We start from the raw sequence: 18,460 nt of genomic DNA on the forward strand, positions 1-18,460 counted from the left end.
CATGTTGTTGGGTGTTGCAACTTGCAAGGCAAGGGCAACCTCAATGTTTATTGGTAACTATGGGTGAGTATTCAGTTAGTTCAGTTATCATAAAGTCAAGACAAGAAGTAGTTTCGGAAAAGCCAGGACCAAACCATTCGGTTTTGGTTTTAGTCAAGGCCGGTTGTAGTCAGGAGTCTCAGGACCGAAATTTGATGTATTGAGGTTGCACACAAAATAATAGTAATTGAAAAAAAAAATGACCACCTCCACTCTTTTGTCTTTTTTATATATCAATAACCAAAGATGACACCAAATCACAAATATATTAACAAACATAGCATTATATTTACAAAATTTGATAGATTTTGTGGCTATTGACTATAATATAATGTTGTTTACATTATAATCGGTTAACCAATAACTTCAACCAAATTAACCGAAAATACTTCGGTTAGTCTCAATAAGTATTTTCGGTTAGTCTCAATTAGTGGCCAAACCAGTGACCGAAACAGCTGGTTTCACATGGTTCGATTTCGGTTCTAGATAGTTCGGTTCGGTTTCTTCTGCACACCCATATTGGCAACGTAACTTTGGGAGTAAAAAATGGATCGGTGAAACACACTGGCTAAACCAAATGCTGCAGATGAATTACAACAAATTTGATTTATGACTCAGGCTGCAGTGCCAAATGTGATACATTAACGAAAAGGGAGAGAAAAATGCTTTCGCTATGGTCTGAAAAAAATGCATCAAAAGAGATTGTCACCAAAATTCGGTGCCAATTTCTGTCTATACAAACAGTTGCGCACGTCAGGATTATGCGTTGCTTCTCAAAACCATGCCAGCGCCTAGCTACAATAGCAGCGGTTGGCGCCACAGCACCAAGTATGGTAGGTCCTCAACTCTGCTGGCTACCTAACAAAAAAGAAGTCCCTCTTCAAATGAAATCCTAGAATACCAATTCATCCTCCTCTTCGGTTGCAACTGATAGTGTGCCTGCTGATGCGGCATCCCGAATCTGCCCAGCCTTCTCGTCACTTAAGCCAAGAAGATACTGCAACCTTGACAATTTTTCAGGCTTCGGAATGCTCTTCATGTAAATGCCGTACAGATCATCCAGCTCTCCTGGCGTGGGCCATGATAGGGGCTTCGAAGCAGGCACAGCCGCATCGCATGCAAGCAAATCGTTCAAGGATGAGACCTGCATTGGCAATATATTCAAGTCAAAACGAGAATTGACAGAATAATTCTAACTGTGTAACTGATGATATTATAACTTGCCTAGTTTCCTCCATCTGTTCTAGATTTTCTAATCTTGACTAGATTCATATGGATGGAAATGAATCTAGATATATATATACAAACTATATACATTGATCAATGAATGAATCTATGCAACGCTAGAAAATCTTGCAATGTGGATCGGAGGGAGTATATCCTAGTTGATTTTTTTGTCATTCTAACATGTCAAATAATCAAGAATAAGTATGCTGATTTACACTAAGGTCAAGATCACCATTAAAACGACTTTGAGAACTATCGGTGTTTTTATCTTTGAAGTTCTTGGAGAAATTAAGTTTCAGCATAAAACAAATAAGTACAAGATATGCAGGGATATGTCGTACGTACCACTTCATCTTTCTTCTTCTGCCGAAGAAGAGCAACAGCTTGAACAAGGGCATTATCCAACCTAACTTTTGCAATATCCTGGACAATCGACTTGGCCTTCTCAGCATTAATGATGAGATCAGCTGGAATCTTTACATACACTTCCTCTTCATCAAATTCACCTGTGCCTGATGAAAAGATCTCCTCAACAGACTTTTTATAAATATTTTCTCGAAGTGGTTCTGCTATCAAGCTATCCAATTGAAAATTTGCTTCTTTCAATCCTCGGACCTGCTGTATACCAATCTGTCCTCGAGAAATAGAGGCTTCAATTGCAGAAGACAACTTTGTTGTTGTGATATTCTTGATAATTTTCTGTGCATACTCAGTAGGTAGACCAACTTGCTTCTGTATCTTTGCAAGCTGGTCAGCCTTGGCTTCTGTTAACTTCCCATCAGCAAGAATCACTTCAGCCTGTTGCACAAATGCCTTCTCTGCCATCTTAATGTGAACATCTTGAGCTTCCTTATGGGTCAAACCAAGTATGTCTCCTAATTGCTTTAGCATTAAATACTCTGAATTGTCTTTCTTCGTGGAGATTGCTGTTCCAAATGAAACATTGGTTGTCTCCCCAGTGACACAGAACATCAAATATGTTTCATACAGCTCAGCTCTGTCTCTCAATGGAATGTCATCTTTGAGGGTTATCTCTTTCTGGCTTGACTTTGCCAACTTCTCTTTGAGCTCTTTATCAGGCCTAGTTTTCCTTAATGTCTCCAGCTGTTCCCATTCATATTCATCATCATCTCCTTCAGACTCACTGATTTCAGGTTCTGAGGTTGCATTTGATGTTTCAGCTTCAGCAGTTGTTGGCTCTCCTTTAATGTCAGCTAAAAGCTCACTTACAACAACCGTGTTGAAAGATATCATCTTTTTCAGCTCTTTTGCAGTTTCAATGCGGTTCCCAGCTGCTTTTGCTCTCTGAATGTAGTTCAGGAATAACTTCCGTACCTGGCCATGGATTTGGCAATGTTGAAGTGAATCTCGTTCACAGTAGGAATATATTGAATAAGAATAAAATAAACCTCTTAGCACTTTTTTTTTTTGGTGAGGGGGTTAGCATACCACTTTACTGAAAATGGTCATGACAGCCTCCTTTTTCAAGTTCAGACCTTGTGCTGCCTTCCTAACAGCCTCTCGTCTATTAGTGTCATATCCATCAACGGATGAAATTGCTTCAACAACCACCTGCAAAGTACTAACAGTTGTAAGAACACCACTCACACAGAACAGGGCAACAACTTTGCCTAACAAAAATATGGACCAAGAGCTACATATATACATAATGTGTTAAACAAGGGACACCATAAAATAATTCATATCACCTTTTCGAACAACCGGCCACAGATTTCTGAATGGACAGCATCAACGGTTTCTTGAGGAATGCAGAGACGCACTTGGAATGCCATCAAAGCTTCCACTTCGTCCTTGTTCAGCTCTCCATCTGCTACAAACTGCTGAAGCTTCTGCCTGTAAATGTCTGGAGTTTGAAGGAGCATAACATGAGTTGATATTAACAATATCAAGAAAAAGCAGCCAGGAGAGGGCATCTGGAAGAAAAGCATGTTTGCCGACTATTGTTTAAAGCATGTAATTATGTACGTTAAGATGGGCTGGTAAGGAATATGTTGTCTTACAAATAGTAACGTTGTTTAATATGAATGACATAAAGTCAATTGAACTTTTAGTCCAATCATATTTTTCATTTTATCTTGTCTCTTTTATTGAATATCCATTTCTAATCATGACAAGTAATACAGCCCAGATGAACCAAAACGCAGACAACCGAGTTGCTACAAATATACTTCCTAAAACGGTCTAGGATAACAATTCAGCGGTATCAGCATAGAGCTGACAGTATATAGTGACTCTCTGTACAGAGCCATCAAGTGAAAGCCAGCTCTCAGTTCAACACGTGATTCTCAGGCATTCAAGCACAGAAATAATAGTGCAACAAGAGAAGGGATCAAGATGGTACCTTCATGCATCTTACTAGCAAGCTCTGGATCAAACTGCAACTCTTCACAGATATTTTGGAGGAACGCCGCTTTGCTAGGGGCCGCTGCCAACTCACTGTTAAATGATTTAGCAAGTCTCTTTCTGTATACTTGAGCTTTAACATCTGACATGATTGATTCTGCTTCACGCTTGCCCAGTCCAAATATGTTCCTCAGTTGATTCAAAGGAGCAAGCTGCATTATTGTAGTCAGGTCAAAAGGCTTTGTTAAGATGATATACTTGCTAGTATCATTCACAGAACAATAATAATGGAAGTGTTTAGAGTACGTGCTAATGCACAATCAATTGGGTAAAGCTAATCAGTCTTATCATGAGAAATCTTGTTGAAAATAGACCAGCACTTTTCAGCAGATGATTTGAACCAAATTGACAATTGAGACTGCAGTAGTGCCAATATAGATTCAAGACACTGAAGCAGTGTTTGACATAATTCACAAATGCCATAGTGTTGTTAGGCAATAATAATGATTTATATGCTTTTCCAACTGAACATTGATTCCTTCGGGCCAGACCAGATTGTCTCAGCACAGCTTCTTGCACTGTTTTTAAAGGGTTAACAATACTGGCTCTCATTAAGATCTTGATACACTAATTAGATCAAGTACAATTAATCTTCTCTTAGTTTTTAACAACAGGTGGCAGATTGTTTATCGCAAGTTCAGCATATAATGTGTTATGTTCCAACTAGACACTGTTTATGAAATGAAATATGACTATGGGGCAAAAGCATTGTTACAAACAGCAGTTCCAGTGGAATCAGAGATAACAGCACAAGCTACAAGATCTAGAATGCTTGCTCTACAGTTAAATGGATTGGCTTTGCCTTCATTTATCGGCAGCCTTGCAAAGCAGCACTGGTGTACTTGCATCAAGATGCCTAACAACAAAGTAGACTTATTTGAAATGAATCCTGCTGAATTAAGGGCCTCATTTCAATTTGTCATTTCACAAACAGCATAAACAAACTATACAAAAAGAGAAGATGCATGGAATCACCTTCTCATCATCCAGACGTCCATCTGAAAGAACTTCTGTTGCATAGGCCCTATAGAGTAGCTTTAGATCATCAGCCCTCCTATCATGGTCACTCTCTCCACCTATGCAAGCAAGGCACAAGAACTAGCCTTAAAGAAAGTTCACCTCATTAACATATGATTTCAAAAAGATATATCAACATACCTAATGAAATAGGTCCAAGACCACGAACAAATCTATCTTGATCAGGGTGTTTGCTTAGTGTTATAAGCAAACTATTAAAAGCAAGGATGCTCTTCACTTCTTCAACAACCTGTGTTTGGCTATTCCTGTAATTATATGGTTTAGGGGTGAGGTAAAAATCAGTTCATGTAATAAAATAATACTGTAAATTTGTTGTACATATTACTCAGATTGGTAAACCCAAGAAAAATGGGTATAAGGTCATTTTGAAACACTAACATGTATACGGAGCAAAGTATGATTGTTAGCACAAAGGGAAATCATGTTAGCTCAGGTTCTTATGTCAAAGGCAAATCCTTAGACAATTCACCATAGAGAAGTAGATTTCTTACGCTGCTTTGGTACGCGACTTTATGATGTCCACAGCTGGCGTAATGTTTTCTTGAACCAACTTCTTTGCATGCTCCCTGAACATCTCAGCAGCAATCTGCAAAGAATTTAAAACATTACAATACTATATCTAATAACATACAATGCTTAGATTGATACCATTTGTCTTTCCTCCTAAACTTAGACTTATGTCAACAATCAAATACATAAATCTTTTGTGTTGTCCAGGCTCCAGTGCATAGACTGTTGGCAGTCATCCAGGCTTAGCAAAGTAATTTCCAGGTAAGGTATTAGACCAAATGAAGCAGAAGAATTTTGAGAAAGAAAAGACAATACCTCGTCAGAAAGTTTATAAGCAAGTTGTGCTCTCCTTACTTCAATGAGTGTGCCTATGTCAAGACCTAGAGAAAACAGAATGTCTCAGTTAAGAATGTTGTGGAAATGCAACAAGACCTATCAAGTAATCAGCATATCAAAATCTAAGATAGCATCTACACTGCTCTAAGTCTCTAATCTAACATAATAACCACCAAACCTTGTAAGCATAACAATGTATATTGATGCCTGCAAAGTAAAAAGATATTTATTACGGTGATACCTCTCCCAATAGACTTGAGTTGTGATGCATATAAGATCTTGGCATTTTCCCGCATAGCAATGTCAATCTGCCAAAAAAATATATCATGGTAGTGTAACCAAACAATATCACCAAATAAAAATATGAAAACATGGAAGCTATGTGCGCAAGTAATAGGGCATACACAATTTTGACATATATAAGATATATGAGATATGTGAATGATCAAACTGTAGAGTTTGTAGACAATCTGCATGCTCAGCCGTATCAACAGAAAAGGTCTTTACTTTCAATAACACTTCCAGCCTGAAACTCTATTATACCCATGGTAGTAAAACTTATGCACGTTGACCATGCTAGGTTAAAAGGGCATGGCGATTTTATATGACATGTTCAACCTGTCTTTTTTTCAGTTCCCTATAGTGTGAAAGAGTTGATGTGAAATTTGCAATCCATTATATTGAACAACATGACGGGTACTACATGCATGATCAATGGATTATGTAAGTTTTCTTGCCAATAACTTTGTGTATTTGATTAAAAACTGGCCACAATAGTTGTCACAAAATATATCTCCACAGTACTATAGTTTTACTATTTTTCGTAACAATGTTATTAACTACATGTTAGTGTTATAAATTACAGTTCAGACTAAACAGAGAATTTGATTATCCAGTACAGGCAACATAAACTGCTGACTTTGGCAGTTTAGGACTGCACAACACTAGAGGTCCTTCAAAGTCATGGTTGCAATAATGTTAGGGAATTGATGCATCTAGAATTCAAAATCAGCATAGACAATTAAAATACTGTTATGAAGGTACTCATCTGCTTTCTCCATGAGGTGAAATTAGAAAACACTGACATACTATGCACAGTTAAATGGATTGTGACTAATTTATAATAAATACCTGAGAATCAGTGACCCCAAAAAGACGTTTCCATGGTAGCAGGAATGTTGATGCATCCCCGAAGACAAGGTTTGATACATATATGAGTTTTTGAAATGCCTGCAGAATATTTATCAATAGTTATCATCAGGGTAGTAGAAAGTTTTAAAGTTCCATTTATGTTTTCTTTTTAAGATAATGAAACATCCATTTATGTATCACAGCACAAACACATACCCGCCGCTGTTCCATGTCAGCATCACGATCCCTCGTTTCCAGCCTTTCTCTGTATATGCGCCTACCAATCTATTACAAGCAAAGGTGTAAGGAGGAAATGCAAAAATACCACTAAACTAGTAAGAATATCTAAGACAAGATATAGAAAAGCCTGGATCATGAGGCAATACCTCCATGTGCATATTTGCAGCGTCAACATCATCGAGTCCGAGAGCATTTTTAAATTTTATAATGGTCTGAACCTCATCACCTTTGAGATCTTCATCTCCTGGAGGAAGTACTGAGTAAAGAAACCTGGACATAAAATGGAGGTACAGTGGAGTAAATAACATATGTTCAGGGAGCGAAGACACTTGAAGCCTATAAAGTATAAACTACATGAACAAAATATTAAGATGCAACCGCTAAGTGGTAGATTTTTAAAGATTTATTCAAAAGGATCTAGTTTGGCTACTGACTAACATACAAGAGCTTTCCAAAAGAAGTGATTACTTCTGAGTTCTCACCATACTTAACTGTTGTACGTGAAATGTGCTTGGACAGTTGGACCAAAAAAACATCTCAAGTTGTCCACATTAGTGGGTCGACATTAAAAAAATGATGAGTATAATTTTACGTAATGTTTTAGCTGTCCTTTGTAGATTTCTAGATATATAATAATATAAATTATTAAATGTAATGGTTAAGGCTCAAATTGAATATTGACAACTAAAAAGTAAATATCACGAAGCAACACCATATTTTGGGACAAGAGAAGGTGAGTGGAAACATCATGGAAAAAATACTTCTGTCTAGGAGAAAGGCAGCAGTTATAACAAAGGATACTTGAGCCACAATTCAACACATCGAACACAGTAGAACTAATGCCATATCGAATACCATTAGGCTTAGAGGCCATTTCATTTGGCCATTCTTTACTGATGTTCACATAAAGCATTGGAAACAAATGAACAACAGGTGGCAAGAGGATCACCTGGCATACAAATCACAGAGCTCTGCTTTGAAGGCTGCGTCCTGTGTACTAACTCCATATCTGAAACAAAAATGAACAGGTGAGACTTTTTTGTTTCAGTGGGTGGGTGGGTGAGTGGCATTAAATAATTTAGTGCACATTTGAACAAGATGAACTATGTCAAATCCCCAAATAAAATTTAGCCCTTGCATGATTAAATGTATCCTTGAAATAATTATAGGTCCCTTATTTCATTGAAACAGGCTATACCAGAATTGTAGTAGCATTCCAAAAACAATGGGAGCTTCAAAAATAAATGACTAATACTACTACTAAAAAGTTTAGAAGAACATATACCACATCACATGGTGAGAATTAAATAGGTTTGATAATCGAATCAAACGTATACAGCCAATGCAGCACCTAGAATCAAAAAAATCCAGACTCACTTGCTCGCGATAGCCTCGACCTCACCACTCTCCAGGTTGGTGGGGTCGTCGCATCCGGCGACGTAGTTGTGCAGCCCCACAGCGGCGACCTCCGGCACGACGGAGTTGACCGCGGCGGCCCCGGCCACGCTGGCCGCGCCGAGCACCGCGGCGCCCGCGACCGCCACGGCCCTGGAGCCCCCGCCCGCCCGGAGCCCGATGCCGTACCCAGCCGCCACCGCCGCCGCGGCCACCGCCAGCTCCGCCGCCGTCCTCGCGGCGGGCGGCAGAGCCTCCACCAGCGGCTGCACCCCCGCCAGCTCCCTCCTCGGCCCGAACACCTCCTCCCCCGCGCCCCCCGCCGCCGCATAGCACAGGAGCCTCAGCCCACGCCTCCCCGCCGGGCGGAGCCGCCTCGCCGCGTGGGCCCTCCGCGGCGGGAACCGCAGCAGGGGCAGGGGTTTAAGCGGCGCGAAGAGGAGCGGCGCGGCAGCACGGGGCAAGGGCGGCGCCGACGTCGCCGACGACGGCTTGGCGGAGGCGAGGGGGAGGAGCTCCATCTTCCCTCGCCGTCGTGGGATCCCGCGTCGTCACGGGGGCTCCTCGGGGGGGAGGCGGTACCGCTACTCCTCGTCGGCGTCGGCGGCGGCGGCGGAGGACGAGGAGGTGGTGGTGGTGGGGATGAGGCGGAGGCGGAGGAGGCGAGGCGAGGAGAGGAGAGGAGAGGATAGCGTTACGAGGCGCGGGGATTGGTGAGGTCGGCGCCGGGGGGGGGGGGGGAGGCTGGGGCAGGAGGAGGGCGCTATGCACGCAAAGGAGGGCGGTACGTGCGGTGCACCGGTTGTCGCGTTTGGCGATGGCGTTTGGTGCTCTGTATATCAGACGGTGTATGTACGTAGGTATCCCCGTGAGCACCTAGTATTGGTAATGCTTTTTTTCCCGGGAGGAAAATATACGGTGCAAGTATAAAAAATATCTAGATTTTTAGGTTGTCGTCCGGGTAAGAATCATATCAGAAGTACTATACAACAACGTTCTCCTGTTCTAGCAGATTGACTTTATTTTGAGTTTCTCTTTTTGGTCGGTTCGACGTACACACGCACATCGTTCTCTACTCCACCTCTCTCTTCCGTTCTCTCCTCCTTCACCACCATTGGTGTTTCCCTTCCCCCCTCATGCCTCCCCGTCGCCAGCGCCTTTCTCGGTTGTACTTCTCCGCGCACTCCCGCCTCCACGTGCGTTGCTATTGCCCATCCTCCTTGAGCCTCCACATGTCGTCGACATTATGCCCTTCTCACCGGCGAGGGGGAATCCCGACCAGTGAGATCTCCCACCGATGTTGCATCCCATCGACGTTGTCTCCACCGGCGTCGAGGCACCCTCGCCACGGTTTCTTGGTGTTCTCCCCCTTCTTACCAGCAACTCCGTCAGAGAACAATATGATACTATCTGGTAACACCTGGTATCATGTGGTATATGCATTCTTCGAGCTGCCTTTGTCGCGCTGCGCCATGATACCAGATGATACCAATGGGTATCATCTGGTATCATACTAGTGGTATTATCTAGTAGCAACTACGTGTGACGACGCAAGGTGCATCGGAGCACGGTGATGGAGGCGCACGGAGCCCAGAGCACCGCGTGCCGGTGTGGCGTCATACAGCGCGACGACCTGCGGAAGTGGGTGGACACGCAGAGATGGATGGCACGTGGCGACGAACGGAGGTGGGTGGAGGCGGATGCTCGAATGCGGTTTTTTGTTCATTCTGTTTATGCATTTCATTCGACGGAACACTGTCTTGTAGCAAACCTCGAATCATATTGGTTGGTGGCGTCACCTTAGGTTAGACCGAAGGGAGAAAAGGAGTGCATAAGATTATAGACGGAAGATGGTTTACGTTTTTGCTTACAATATTTATCTTATTCAAAAAATTACGGAAATATTATTTATTTTGCATGCGACTTACTTTATTACTAAAAGAACTTCAAGCACGACTTGTCATTTTTTATATTTGTACTAAATTTTTTAATAAGACAAATGGTCAAACATCATAATTAAAAAAAGTCAAACATCTTATGTTATGAAACGAAGGTAGCAATAAGTTTGAGCATGAACAACTTAATACGAGACGGAAGATGTGAGGAGGGAGGTAGAGAATGGATTGAATTAAGAAGCGGGGCATTGGAGCGGCGAGAGGAAGGAAGAGGAATGGGGTGATTGTTAATCTTTTGTAGGAGAAAAAGGAAATAATATATTTGTAAATGAAATATAATTTAATTAGTTAACAATCTTTTATTACGTGTTCTTGTGATCTAAAAATAAAGGCGGTAAAATAACTACCGTGAAAAAAACTCTAAAATTAACTCCAAATTTAAGATTAAGAATTTAAATTTTGGCTTATAAATATAAGTAAAAGTCAAAAGACAATTATGTTTTCTTTTCCTAGTATCTCTATCCGTGACTTAAAAGAGCATGTTGGATTGATAATTGGTAACATCACTGCAATCATCGACCAGCTTGTTAAATCATCATGAAGGTACACTATAAGAGAAAGAGGTAACTGGGAGATTATCGGCGGTGTTTGCTATAGCAATTCGTCTATTGATGAATGGAGAAGTACGAATTGCAGTGACACGAGAACAAGCTCACTAAAAAAGTATTTCTTTCGTTCCATATTATTGTCTAGATTCTCACATATATATATATGTTGATATATTAATAAATCTAGATAAAAATAAAAAATTTTATAATATAAAACAAAAGCAGTGACGTGCATAACGTGCAATTCGCAAGAGAAAGATGACAAGAGACTATCTGTGTGTTGGGAAGGTTTGAGTTTGAATCCGAAATGGTATCCAAAACTAATCACTGCAAAAGGCATTTTAAATATTATTAATTTTTTGCACCATGAATCAAAGATCACGAGTATGCTTAGAAATATTGTGTACATGATGCTAGTTGTGTATGTTAGAACTTCGTACGCTTTGTTTTATTTGATAATACAACAAGTGGTCGTTTTCAGTGTCCATCTCTACGTGATTGTAATATATTTGTAATTTTGTGGGCTCAAGGGGGACCTTAATTCCTTCTAGTTTATTCTCTCCTAATAGCCATGTGTTTGCTTGCTTTTTGTTCATACGTACTTTTGCAATGTCGAAAAACTTATGTGAATTTCAAGTGGTTTCCACCACGCAATCTACATAAAGATCAGACAAAATAAAACAGTTATTAACGTGCTAATGACGATCTTGAGATCTCAGAGAGTGCAGCTTGAGGCTGAAGACACACAAAGCCTGATGCTTTCTCGAGCCTCCAAATGAATGAACAGATTGGCAAAGCAAAGGGAGAAAAGGAAAATAAAGAAAAAGAGTGGAAAGGCAGCGGCTGATCGATTTCACTGCACCTCATACGGTTATACAAAGCATTAAAGCAAAGTCTGCATCGATGCTATGGGATGGGCCGGAAACTAGTCCAGTTTCTCCGCTTCATATGGACCTAGACATGGGCCGGGCCTTGATCTGACAACCTCTCAAAGAGGGTTTATAAATGTACCGCCTCCCTCCCGAAATAAAATCATTTTTTAGTGTTTTATACAATGTTTTTGACTCTTCGTCTTATTTAAAATTATTTTTACGATTAATATTTTTATTCTTACTAGATGATAAAACATAAATAATATTTTATGCGTGACTAATTTTTTAAGTTTTTTTACAAATTTTTCAAATAAGACGAATGGTCAAACGTTGGGCACAAAAAACAAAAAATAAAGTTATTATAGGACGAAGGTAGTATTAATTAGTTGGTTGCTAATGACGGATTAATTAGACTCAAAAGATTCGTCTCGTGGTTTTCGGGCGAGCCGTGAAATTCGTTTTTTTATTCGTGTCCAAAAACTCTTTTCGACGTTCGGTCAAACGTCTAACGTGACACCCAAAAATTTCCTTTTACTCAACTAAACACCCTCTAAAGTAAGCTTTGAATGGTCTTTGAATCAATGTAAGTTTGATTCAAAGTAGGAATGTCCTGAATCAATGTAAGGTGGTGTTTCCTCCCTCCGTCCCAAAATAAACCAATTTTTCACTTTTCACATATAATTTTTAACTCTTCGTCTTATTAAAAAAAATTTACGGTTGATATTTTTATTTTTATTAGATGATAAATCATGAATAGTTCTTTACGTGTGACTTAATTTTTTTAATTTTCTGAAAATTTTTTAAATAAGACGGACGGTCAAATGTTGGACACGGAAACCGGATAATTGATTTTTTTGGGACAGAGGGAGTAGTTGTCAAAATTTTTTGGCAAAAACATCACATTGAGCGTTTGACCGGATGTCGAAAGGGGTTTTCGGACATAAATAAAAAACGAATTTTACGGCTAGGCTAGAAACCGCGAGACGAATCTTTTGAGCCTAATTAATCCGTCATTAGCACATGTTGGTTACTGTATCACTTATGGCTAAACATGGACTAATTAGGCTCAAAAGATTCGTCTCAAGATTTCTTCTATAATTGTGCAATTAGTTTTTTGGTTCATCCACATTTAATACTTTATTTAGATGTCCAAAAATTCAATATGATGTTTTTGGAAAAAAAATTTAGGAACTAAACAAGGCCCAAATTGCCTCCTTGACAACCTGAATAATCCTGACATTTGCAAAAACATCAGTAGCACACGACATGCCATCAACTTTGAAAGACATTAAGCCCTTGTTTAGTTTCCAAATTTTTTTCTAAAAACATCACATCAAATCTTTTGATATCTAAACGAAGCATTAAACATAGATAAACTAAAAAACTAATTGCACAGTTATGTAAGAAATCGTGAGACGATTTTTTTAAGACTAATTAGTTCATGATTAGCTATAAGTGCTACAGTAATCAATATATGCTAATGACGGTATAATTAGGCTCAAATGATTCGTCTCGCGGTTTTCAAGCCAGCTGTGAAATTCGTTTTTTTATTCATGTTCAAAAACCTCTTCCGATATTTGGTCAAACGTTCGATGTGACAATCCTACTAAAAATTTTTTGACATCTAAACACCCCCTAAGCAAGAGAGCACCATAAATTAGCAGCCTGGAGAAGAGAGACATTTTGAAACAAGAACCATGAAAGCTTAGATGTTTGATAGTATAAGATGATTGCCTTGGTTCTTACTTTTGATTGTAAGTAATACAGCTGCATACAAACCCTAGTGATTCTATTAACACCGCCAAATTGCCCGTGCGTTGCAACGGATTATTTCAAAGAAAGAAATAAGTGACACTAACTGATCTTGGCAACTTTGCTAGGGATCAATAGAAAATAATAATTAGAGAAAAAAATTAAAATTAGCTACCTATCTATCTAAATATCTATACTACAATAATTTTCGAGTCGCTATGACGACGGCGACGTCGACGGCAATGGCGACGGCGATCGATTCCGATGAGCTAAGCTAATTCATGGTTTCCTTGTCGTGGGGCAGCAGCTTGAGCGCCTGGAGGAAGGTGTTCTTGAGGCGGCCGAGGTGCGGCCGGACGTTCTGCTTGTCGAGGTAGGTGGTCTTGAGAGCTTCCCAGCCCTGCTTGTGGATGGCCATGGGGTCCCGGAGCACCGGGTGGTCCGGCGGGTACTGCTCGCTCAGCGTCGTCTCGTCGAGCTGCACGGCGTACTCGAGGTAGTGGAGCTCCATGGCGGCGGAGGGCTCGGCGAAGGTGTTCCGGGCGAGCCACTCCAGCTTGCCGTACGGCACGACCTGGACGAGGACGGCGCCGGCGGGGAGGAAGACCATGTTGGTGAGGCCGGCGCCGTGCACGCCGACCATGACGTCGCAGGAGTTGACGAGGCGGGCGAACTTGGAGGTGTCGGTGGAGGCGTCGGGCTCGCCGACGCGGACGTCGAAGCCCAGGCTGGCCGCCATGTCGGCCATGGCGCGCTCGTTCGTGAACGCGCGGCCGCGGGCGGCGCGGCGGGAGATGATCAGCAGGCGCGGGCGGCGGCGGATGTCCCACCGGTCGCCACTCGGCGTCGCCGTGGCGCGGTCCAGGCCGAACGCGCCGCGGAGCATGCTGCGGAAGTCGAGCACCGAGTAGCCCGACGGCGTCTTGGACGGGTCGACGCCGAGCTCCCGGTGGAACTCCGGCCCGACCACCGCCCTCCGGTAGCACCGGACCTCGTCGGCGGCGTCGGCGTCGATGTCGAGCACCTCGTACCGGCTCATCCGCTGGAAGATCTGGATGTACTTGTTCATCCACCACGGCTTGTAGCTGCTCACCAGGAACTGCACCTCGCCGGCGAACCGGTGCGCCGTGATGAACGCCGGGATGAGCACGTCCGTGTAGTCGTGGAACGGGTTCCCCGTGAACCCGCCGGTGGACAGCACGAACGCCGTCGCCGTGCTGTTCGTCGTGCACCTCGGCCCGCCGTCGCCGCCGGGGGGCAGCGGCCTGAGCGTCCACTCCTTCACGTGCGACAGCGCGAACGCGTCGTGCTTCCGGCAGTACGGCTTCGTCTTCCACTCGCGCCCCACCGCGTCCGCGTACACGATCTGGCTGCTCCCCACCACGCGCACGTCGCCGGCTGCCTCGCAGGTGTCCGACCGCCGGCTCGTCTCGTGGCACACCGCCTGCTTGCCCCCATCCCCGCCGCCGGGCCTCGCCGGAGCGTCCTCCTCCTCCTCCGCCGCAGCTGCACGAGGAATCAGATTAGACGGATCTGGTCGCGGAATCTCGCAGCCGAATCCATGCCATTCTTCAAGAATATTTTACGAGCTAGGACAGCAACTCGCCGGGAGAGCTAAAAAAAATCCAACTTTTTTTTAGATTATAGCCATTAGAATTCACGGACGCTTCGATTCTTTATTTTTTTTTCTCTCCTCCCCTGGTCCTTGTTTGAATTAAAGCCGAATCGAAAGAAGGGATATGAAATCAACAAGAACGAATCAGCAAGCTCAAGCAATGCGCCGCGCCCACTCGTTAGCAGATCCAAGAACACATCTTGCCGAGGAAGAAGAATGGGGAGCTAACTAATTAAATTACCAGCTCCCGACGAAGACGAAGACGAAGACGAGGAGGAGGCGGAGGAGGACTCGTCGGCGGCATCATCGCCGGACTCCGTGTTGACGACGGCCTGCTTGGTGGTGACCACCAGCTTCGACTCGTCGGCGTTGAGCTTGAGCGGCTCGCCTCCGGCGCTAGCTGCGACCGACCCGACCCGACCCGGGGAGCTCAAGGTCAGTGCCCGCCATAGCCAGCATCCAAGAAGCAAGCAAGCAAGCAGGCAAAGCAGCAGAGCAGAGGAGGCTTTACCGATCGGGGAGAACCTGGCGCGGATGACGGAGAGCGCGACGAGGGAGCAGAGCATGAGCGCGAGGAGAGCCGCATTCCGCAGCCTCTTCCTCGGCTCCCCTCCGCCCCTCGCCGAGCTCCTCGGCTTCATCTTCTCTCGATCCCCCCCTTAGCCGCTTTCTTTTTCTCTCTCTGTCAGTGCTGCTCCGGGGCCCGGGAGGGGGGGTGCTGGAAGGGGAAGGGTCTCGGCGGTGGGGGCAGGTGGCCGCCGGAGATGGAGGAGGAGGAGACGTGGGGGGAGGAGGGGAGGGGAGGGGAAAAGAGGGAGCTTGGGGTCGGCGTGGAGAGGGAGGGGAGTGTGAGTGATTTGTTGGTAGCGTGCGTCGCCATCTCCCCACTAAGCACGACTTTTCAGGAAGGACATGGCAGCTTCCGTCCTGGCTGGTGTGTTCTACGGCTGCTTTGCATAATTGCATCTCTGTCAGTGCTTCTTCGGACCAGAATTTTACATGAATTTTAAAACAGTTCAATTCCTCTAAAAATTTTCGTGAAATTTCTCCGAACCGAAGAGGGCCTTAGTGTTAATTGTACCGTTAAAGCAAACAAATTATCTATTCTGAAAATAGATTATACGAGGAAAAACTATATCTATCTCGTTATCTAAGGTCACCTCCAATACATATCTATAAGCTATATATAAAGTATACTGTATAATTTTTTAGGCAAAATTTACTACAGGACATAAAAAACGCGTAATTAGCCGTTGGACACCCTAAGATCACGAATTTGCTGCAGGGCACCACAAAAATGTAGTAATTAGCTATAGGGCACTCCGGCCAATTTTTTATTATTTTTGGAGTAAAAAATTCTAAAAATGACGAGATTGCCCTCGGCGGCCAATCCGTTATGTCGACTGGATCCAGTTGAACCAAACCCGGTTGGTCTCGGCACCGCATCACACCCGAACCCTAACCTACAGGACGAGTGAGCAGGCGGCGATAATAGTGACCCAGCGACTATAAGGACGCATAACGGGTTGGCCACCAAGGGCAATCTCGTCATTTTTAGAATTTTCGATTAGAAAAATAATAAAAATTTGGCCGAAGTGCCCTATAACTAATTACCACACTTTTGTGGTAACCTGCAGCAAATTCGTGATCTTACGGTGTCCACCGACTAATTACGCGTTTTTTCGATGCCCTGTAGCAAATTTTGCTAATTTTTAATAGAAAAAAGATAAAAGATATCTTTTAATCAAGAGATAAGTCTCTTGCACATATTTTAATGTCAAGTGAGAATGAATTGTAGAGTCATTTGTACTATGAGTTATTTGTTAAAAGCTAGACCATTGAAAAAGTTGTCTTTTAGAATGCTTACGTTATCTCTATTGTTGGAGGTGACCTAAATAATAAGGCACGAGAAAAAATGTTCTCTTCTTCATCCATATTTCAACATCTAATCACATGAGGATATAGCAATATCAATACAAGAGTAGTTGACTGTAAAATATTAATAAAATATATATGATGATGTAATATGGATATTTTATTAAAACAATGTATGATATGACTAAATAATCTATCTTAAATGATCATCTCAATAATAATATAGATAATAAAATTTATATGAACAGATGGAAATGCTCTTGCCCCCCCCCCCCCCTCCATTTCGTTATTTCAGGACGTTTTCGTACGAGTCTAAATCCTTTATTTTCCTTTGAACCTAACAAGCATTTCTTTCTTGACTAATCACAACATGCTCTATTAAAATTCATTAACTTTGTCAATTGTGGTCCTTATCGATTTACTTGTGTTTATTCTCATATGTCAAAAATTAAAGTTTAAAACTTATTTTAAAAGTTGATTTTATGATTTTTTCATCCTGGTTTATTTATTTTATAACAGTTACTTCAAGTCACTATAGACGTATATAAAAATGTTATTATAAGATCATAAATTATTATTTTTAGTTCCTAATAAACCATATAAGCACGATGGGCACGAGAGAGTGTTTGTTTTTTTAAGGATGGTTTGTTTCTGCGTGATGTTACAGTAATGTTCTGTTTTGGGAGTCATTATTTTTTTTTCGATTTTTTTGTGGGGGGGTCGAGGTGAGTGAGTAGCGGCGACTTAGACCCTGTTTGGATCCCTAAAGGATCCCTAAAGATTTTCTTAGTTCATGTCATATTGGATGTTTGACACTAATTAAAAATATTAAATATAGACTATTAATAAAACCCACCCTCATACTCTAAATTATTTCACGAGACGAATCTATTGAGCCTAATTTGTCTACGATTAGCAAATGTGATGCTACAGTAAACATCTGCTAATCGTGGTTTAATTAGGCTTAAAATTTGTCTAATGAAATAGCATTTATTTATGCAATTAGTTTTGTTATCGGTCTATATTTAATACTTCTAATTAATATACGAACATCCGATCCGATGTGACAAGGACCTTTTAAAAAATCCATGGATGCACTTAGGCCGCGTTCGGCCATCCACAAGATAACTAGACCTTCGTCGTTTTCCGCGCGCACGCTTTTCAAACTGTTAAACGGTGTATTTTTTGTAAAAAAATTCTATAGAAAAATTGTTTTAAAAAATCATATTAATTTATTTTATATTTTTTAATAATTAATAATTAATTAATCATATACTAATCTTTTACTACGTTTTTCGTGCCAGTGCATAAATAACTTATGCCCTCCTCCCAAACGCGGCCTTATTATCGCGCTGTGTCGGTGACTCGGTCAGCGTGATTGCTGGGCATTTTAGGAGGGGAGCAGAATTATTGGCGAGTGTGGGGTCTCTCTGCGACCATGCTCGTGAATTGCGATCAAACTCGGGTAATATTTGTCGGCATTTGTTTTACAATTCACACGAA

At 42.2% G+C, this 18,460-nt stretch overlaps 2 protein-coding genes across 2 annotated transcripts; both read right to left on the reverse strand.

Moving 5' to 3' along the window:
• Nucleotides 1-931: 931 nt before the first annotated feature.
• Nucleotides 932-9,062, reverse strand: LOC102701384 (protein TIC110, chloroplastic). The gene is made up of 15 exons (XM_006662404.3): nucleotides 8,323-9,062; nucleotides 7,895-7,954; nucleotides 7,092-7,215; nucleotides 6,922-6,990; nucleotides 6,706-6,804; nucleotides 5,816-5,882; nucleotides 5,554-5,618; nucleotides 5,220-5,314; nucleotides 4,849-4,973; nucleotides 4,666-4,766; nucleotides 3,629-3,842; nucleotides 2,976-3,130; nucleotides 2,716-2,838; nucleotides 1,612-2,601; nucleotides 932-1,183 (listed from the first exon to the last, which is right to left on the reverse strand). Exons 1-15 carry the CDS (start codon nucleotides 8,859-8,861, stop codon nucleotides 932-934), a joined length of 3,078 nt encoding a protein of 1,025 aa, XP_006662467.2. The 5' UTR covers nucleotides 8,862-9,062.
• A 4,354-nt stretch (nucleotides 9,063-13,416) lies between these two features.
• On the reverse strand, nucleotides 13,417-15,952 carry LOC102707522 (alpha-1,3-arabinosyltransferase XAT3-like). Its single transcript, XM_006661831.3, has 3 exons — nucleotides 15,594-15,952; nucleotides 15,324-15,482; nucleotides 13,417-14,973 (listed from the first exon to the last, which is right to left on the reverse strand). Exons 1-3 carry the CDS (start codon nucleotides 15,721-15,723, stop codon nucleotides 13,742-13,744), a joined length of 1,521 nt encoding a protein of 506 aa, XP_006661894.1. The 5' UTR covers nucleotides 15,724-15,952; the 3' UTR covers nucleotides 13,417-13,741.
• Between the last annotated feature and the right edge of the window lie 2,508 nt (nucleotides 15,953-18,460).

The sequence above is a fragment of the Oryza brachyantha genome, chromosome 10, assembly GCF_000231095.2.
Source record: "Oryza brachyantha chromosome 10, ObraRS2, whole genome shotgun sequence".
Classification (NCBI taxonomy): Eukaryota; Viridiplantae; Streptophyta; class Magnoliopsida; order Poales; family Poaceae; genus Oryza; species Oryza brachyantha.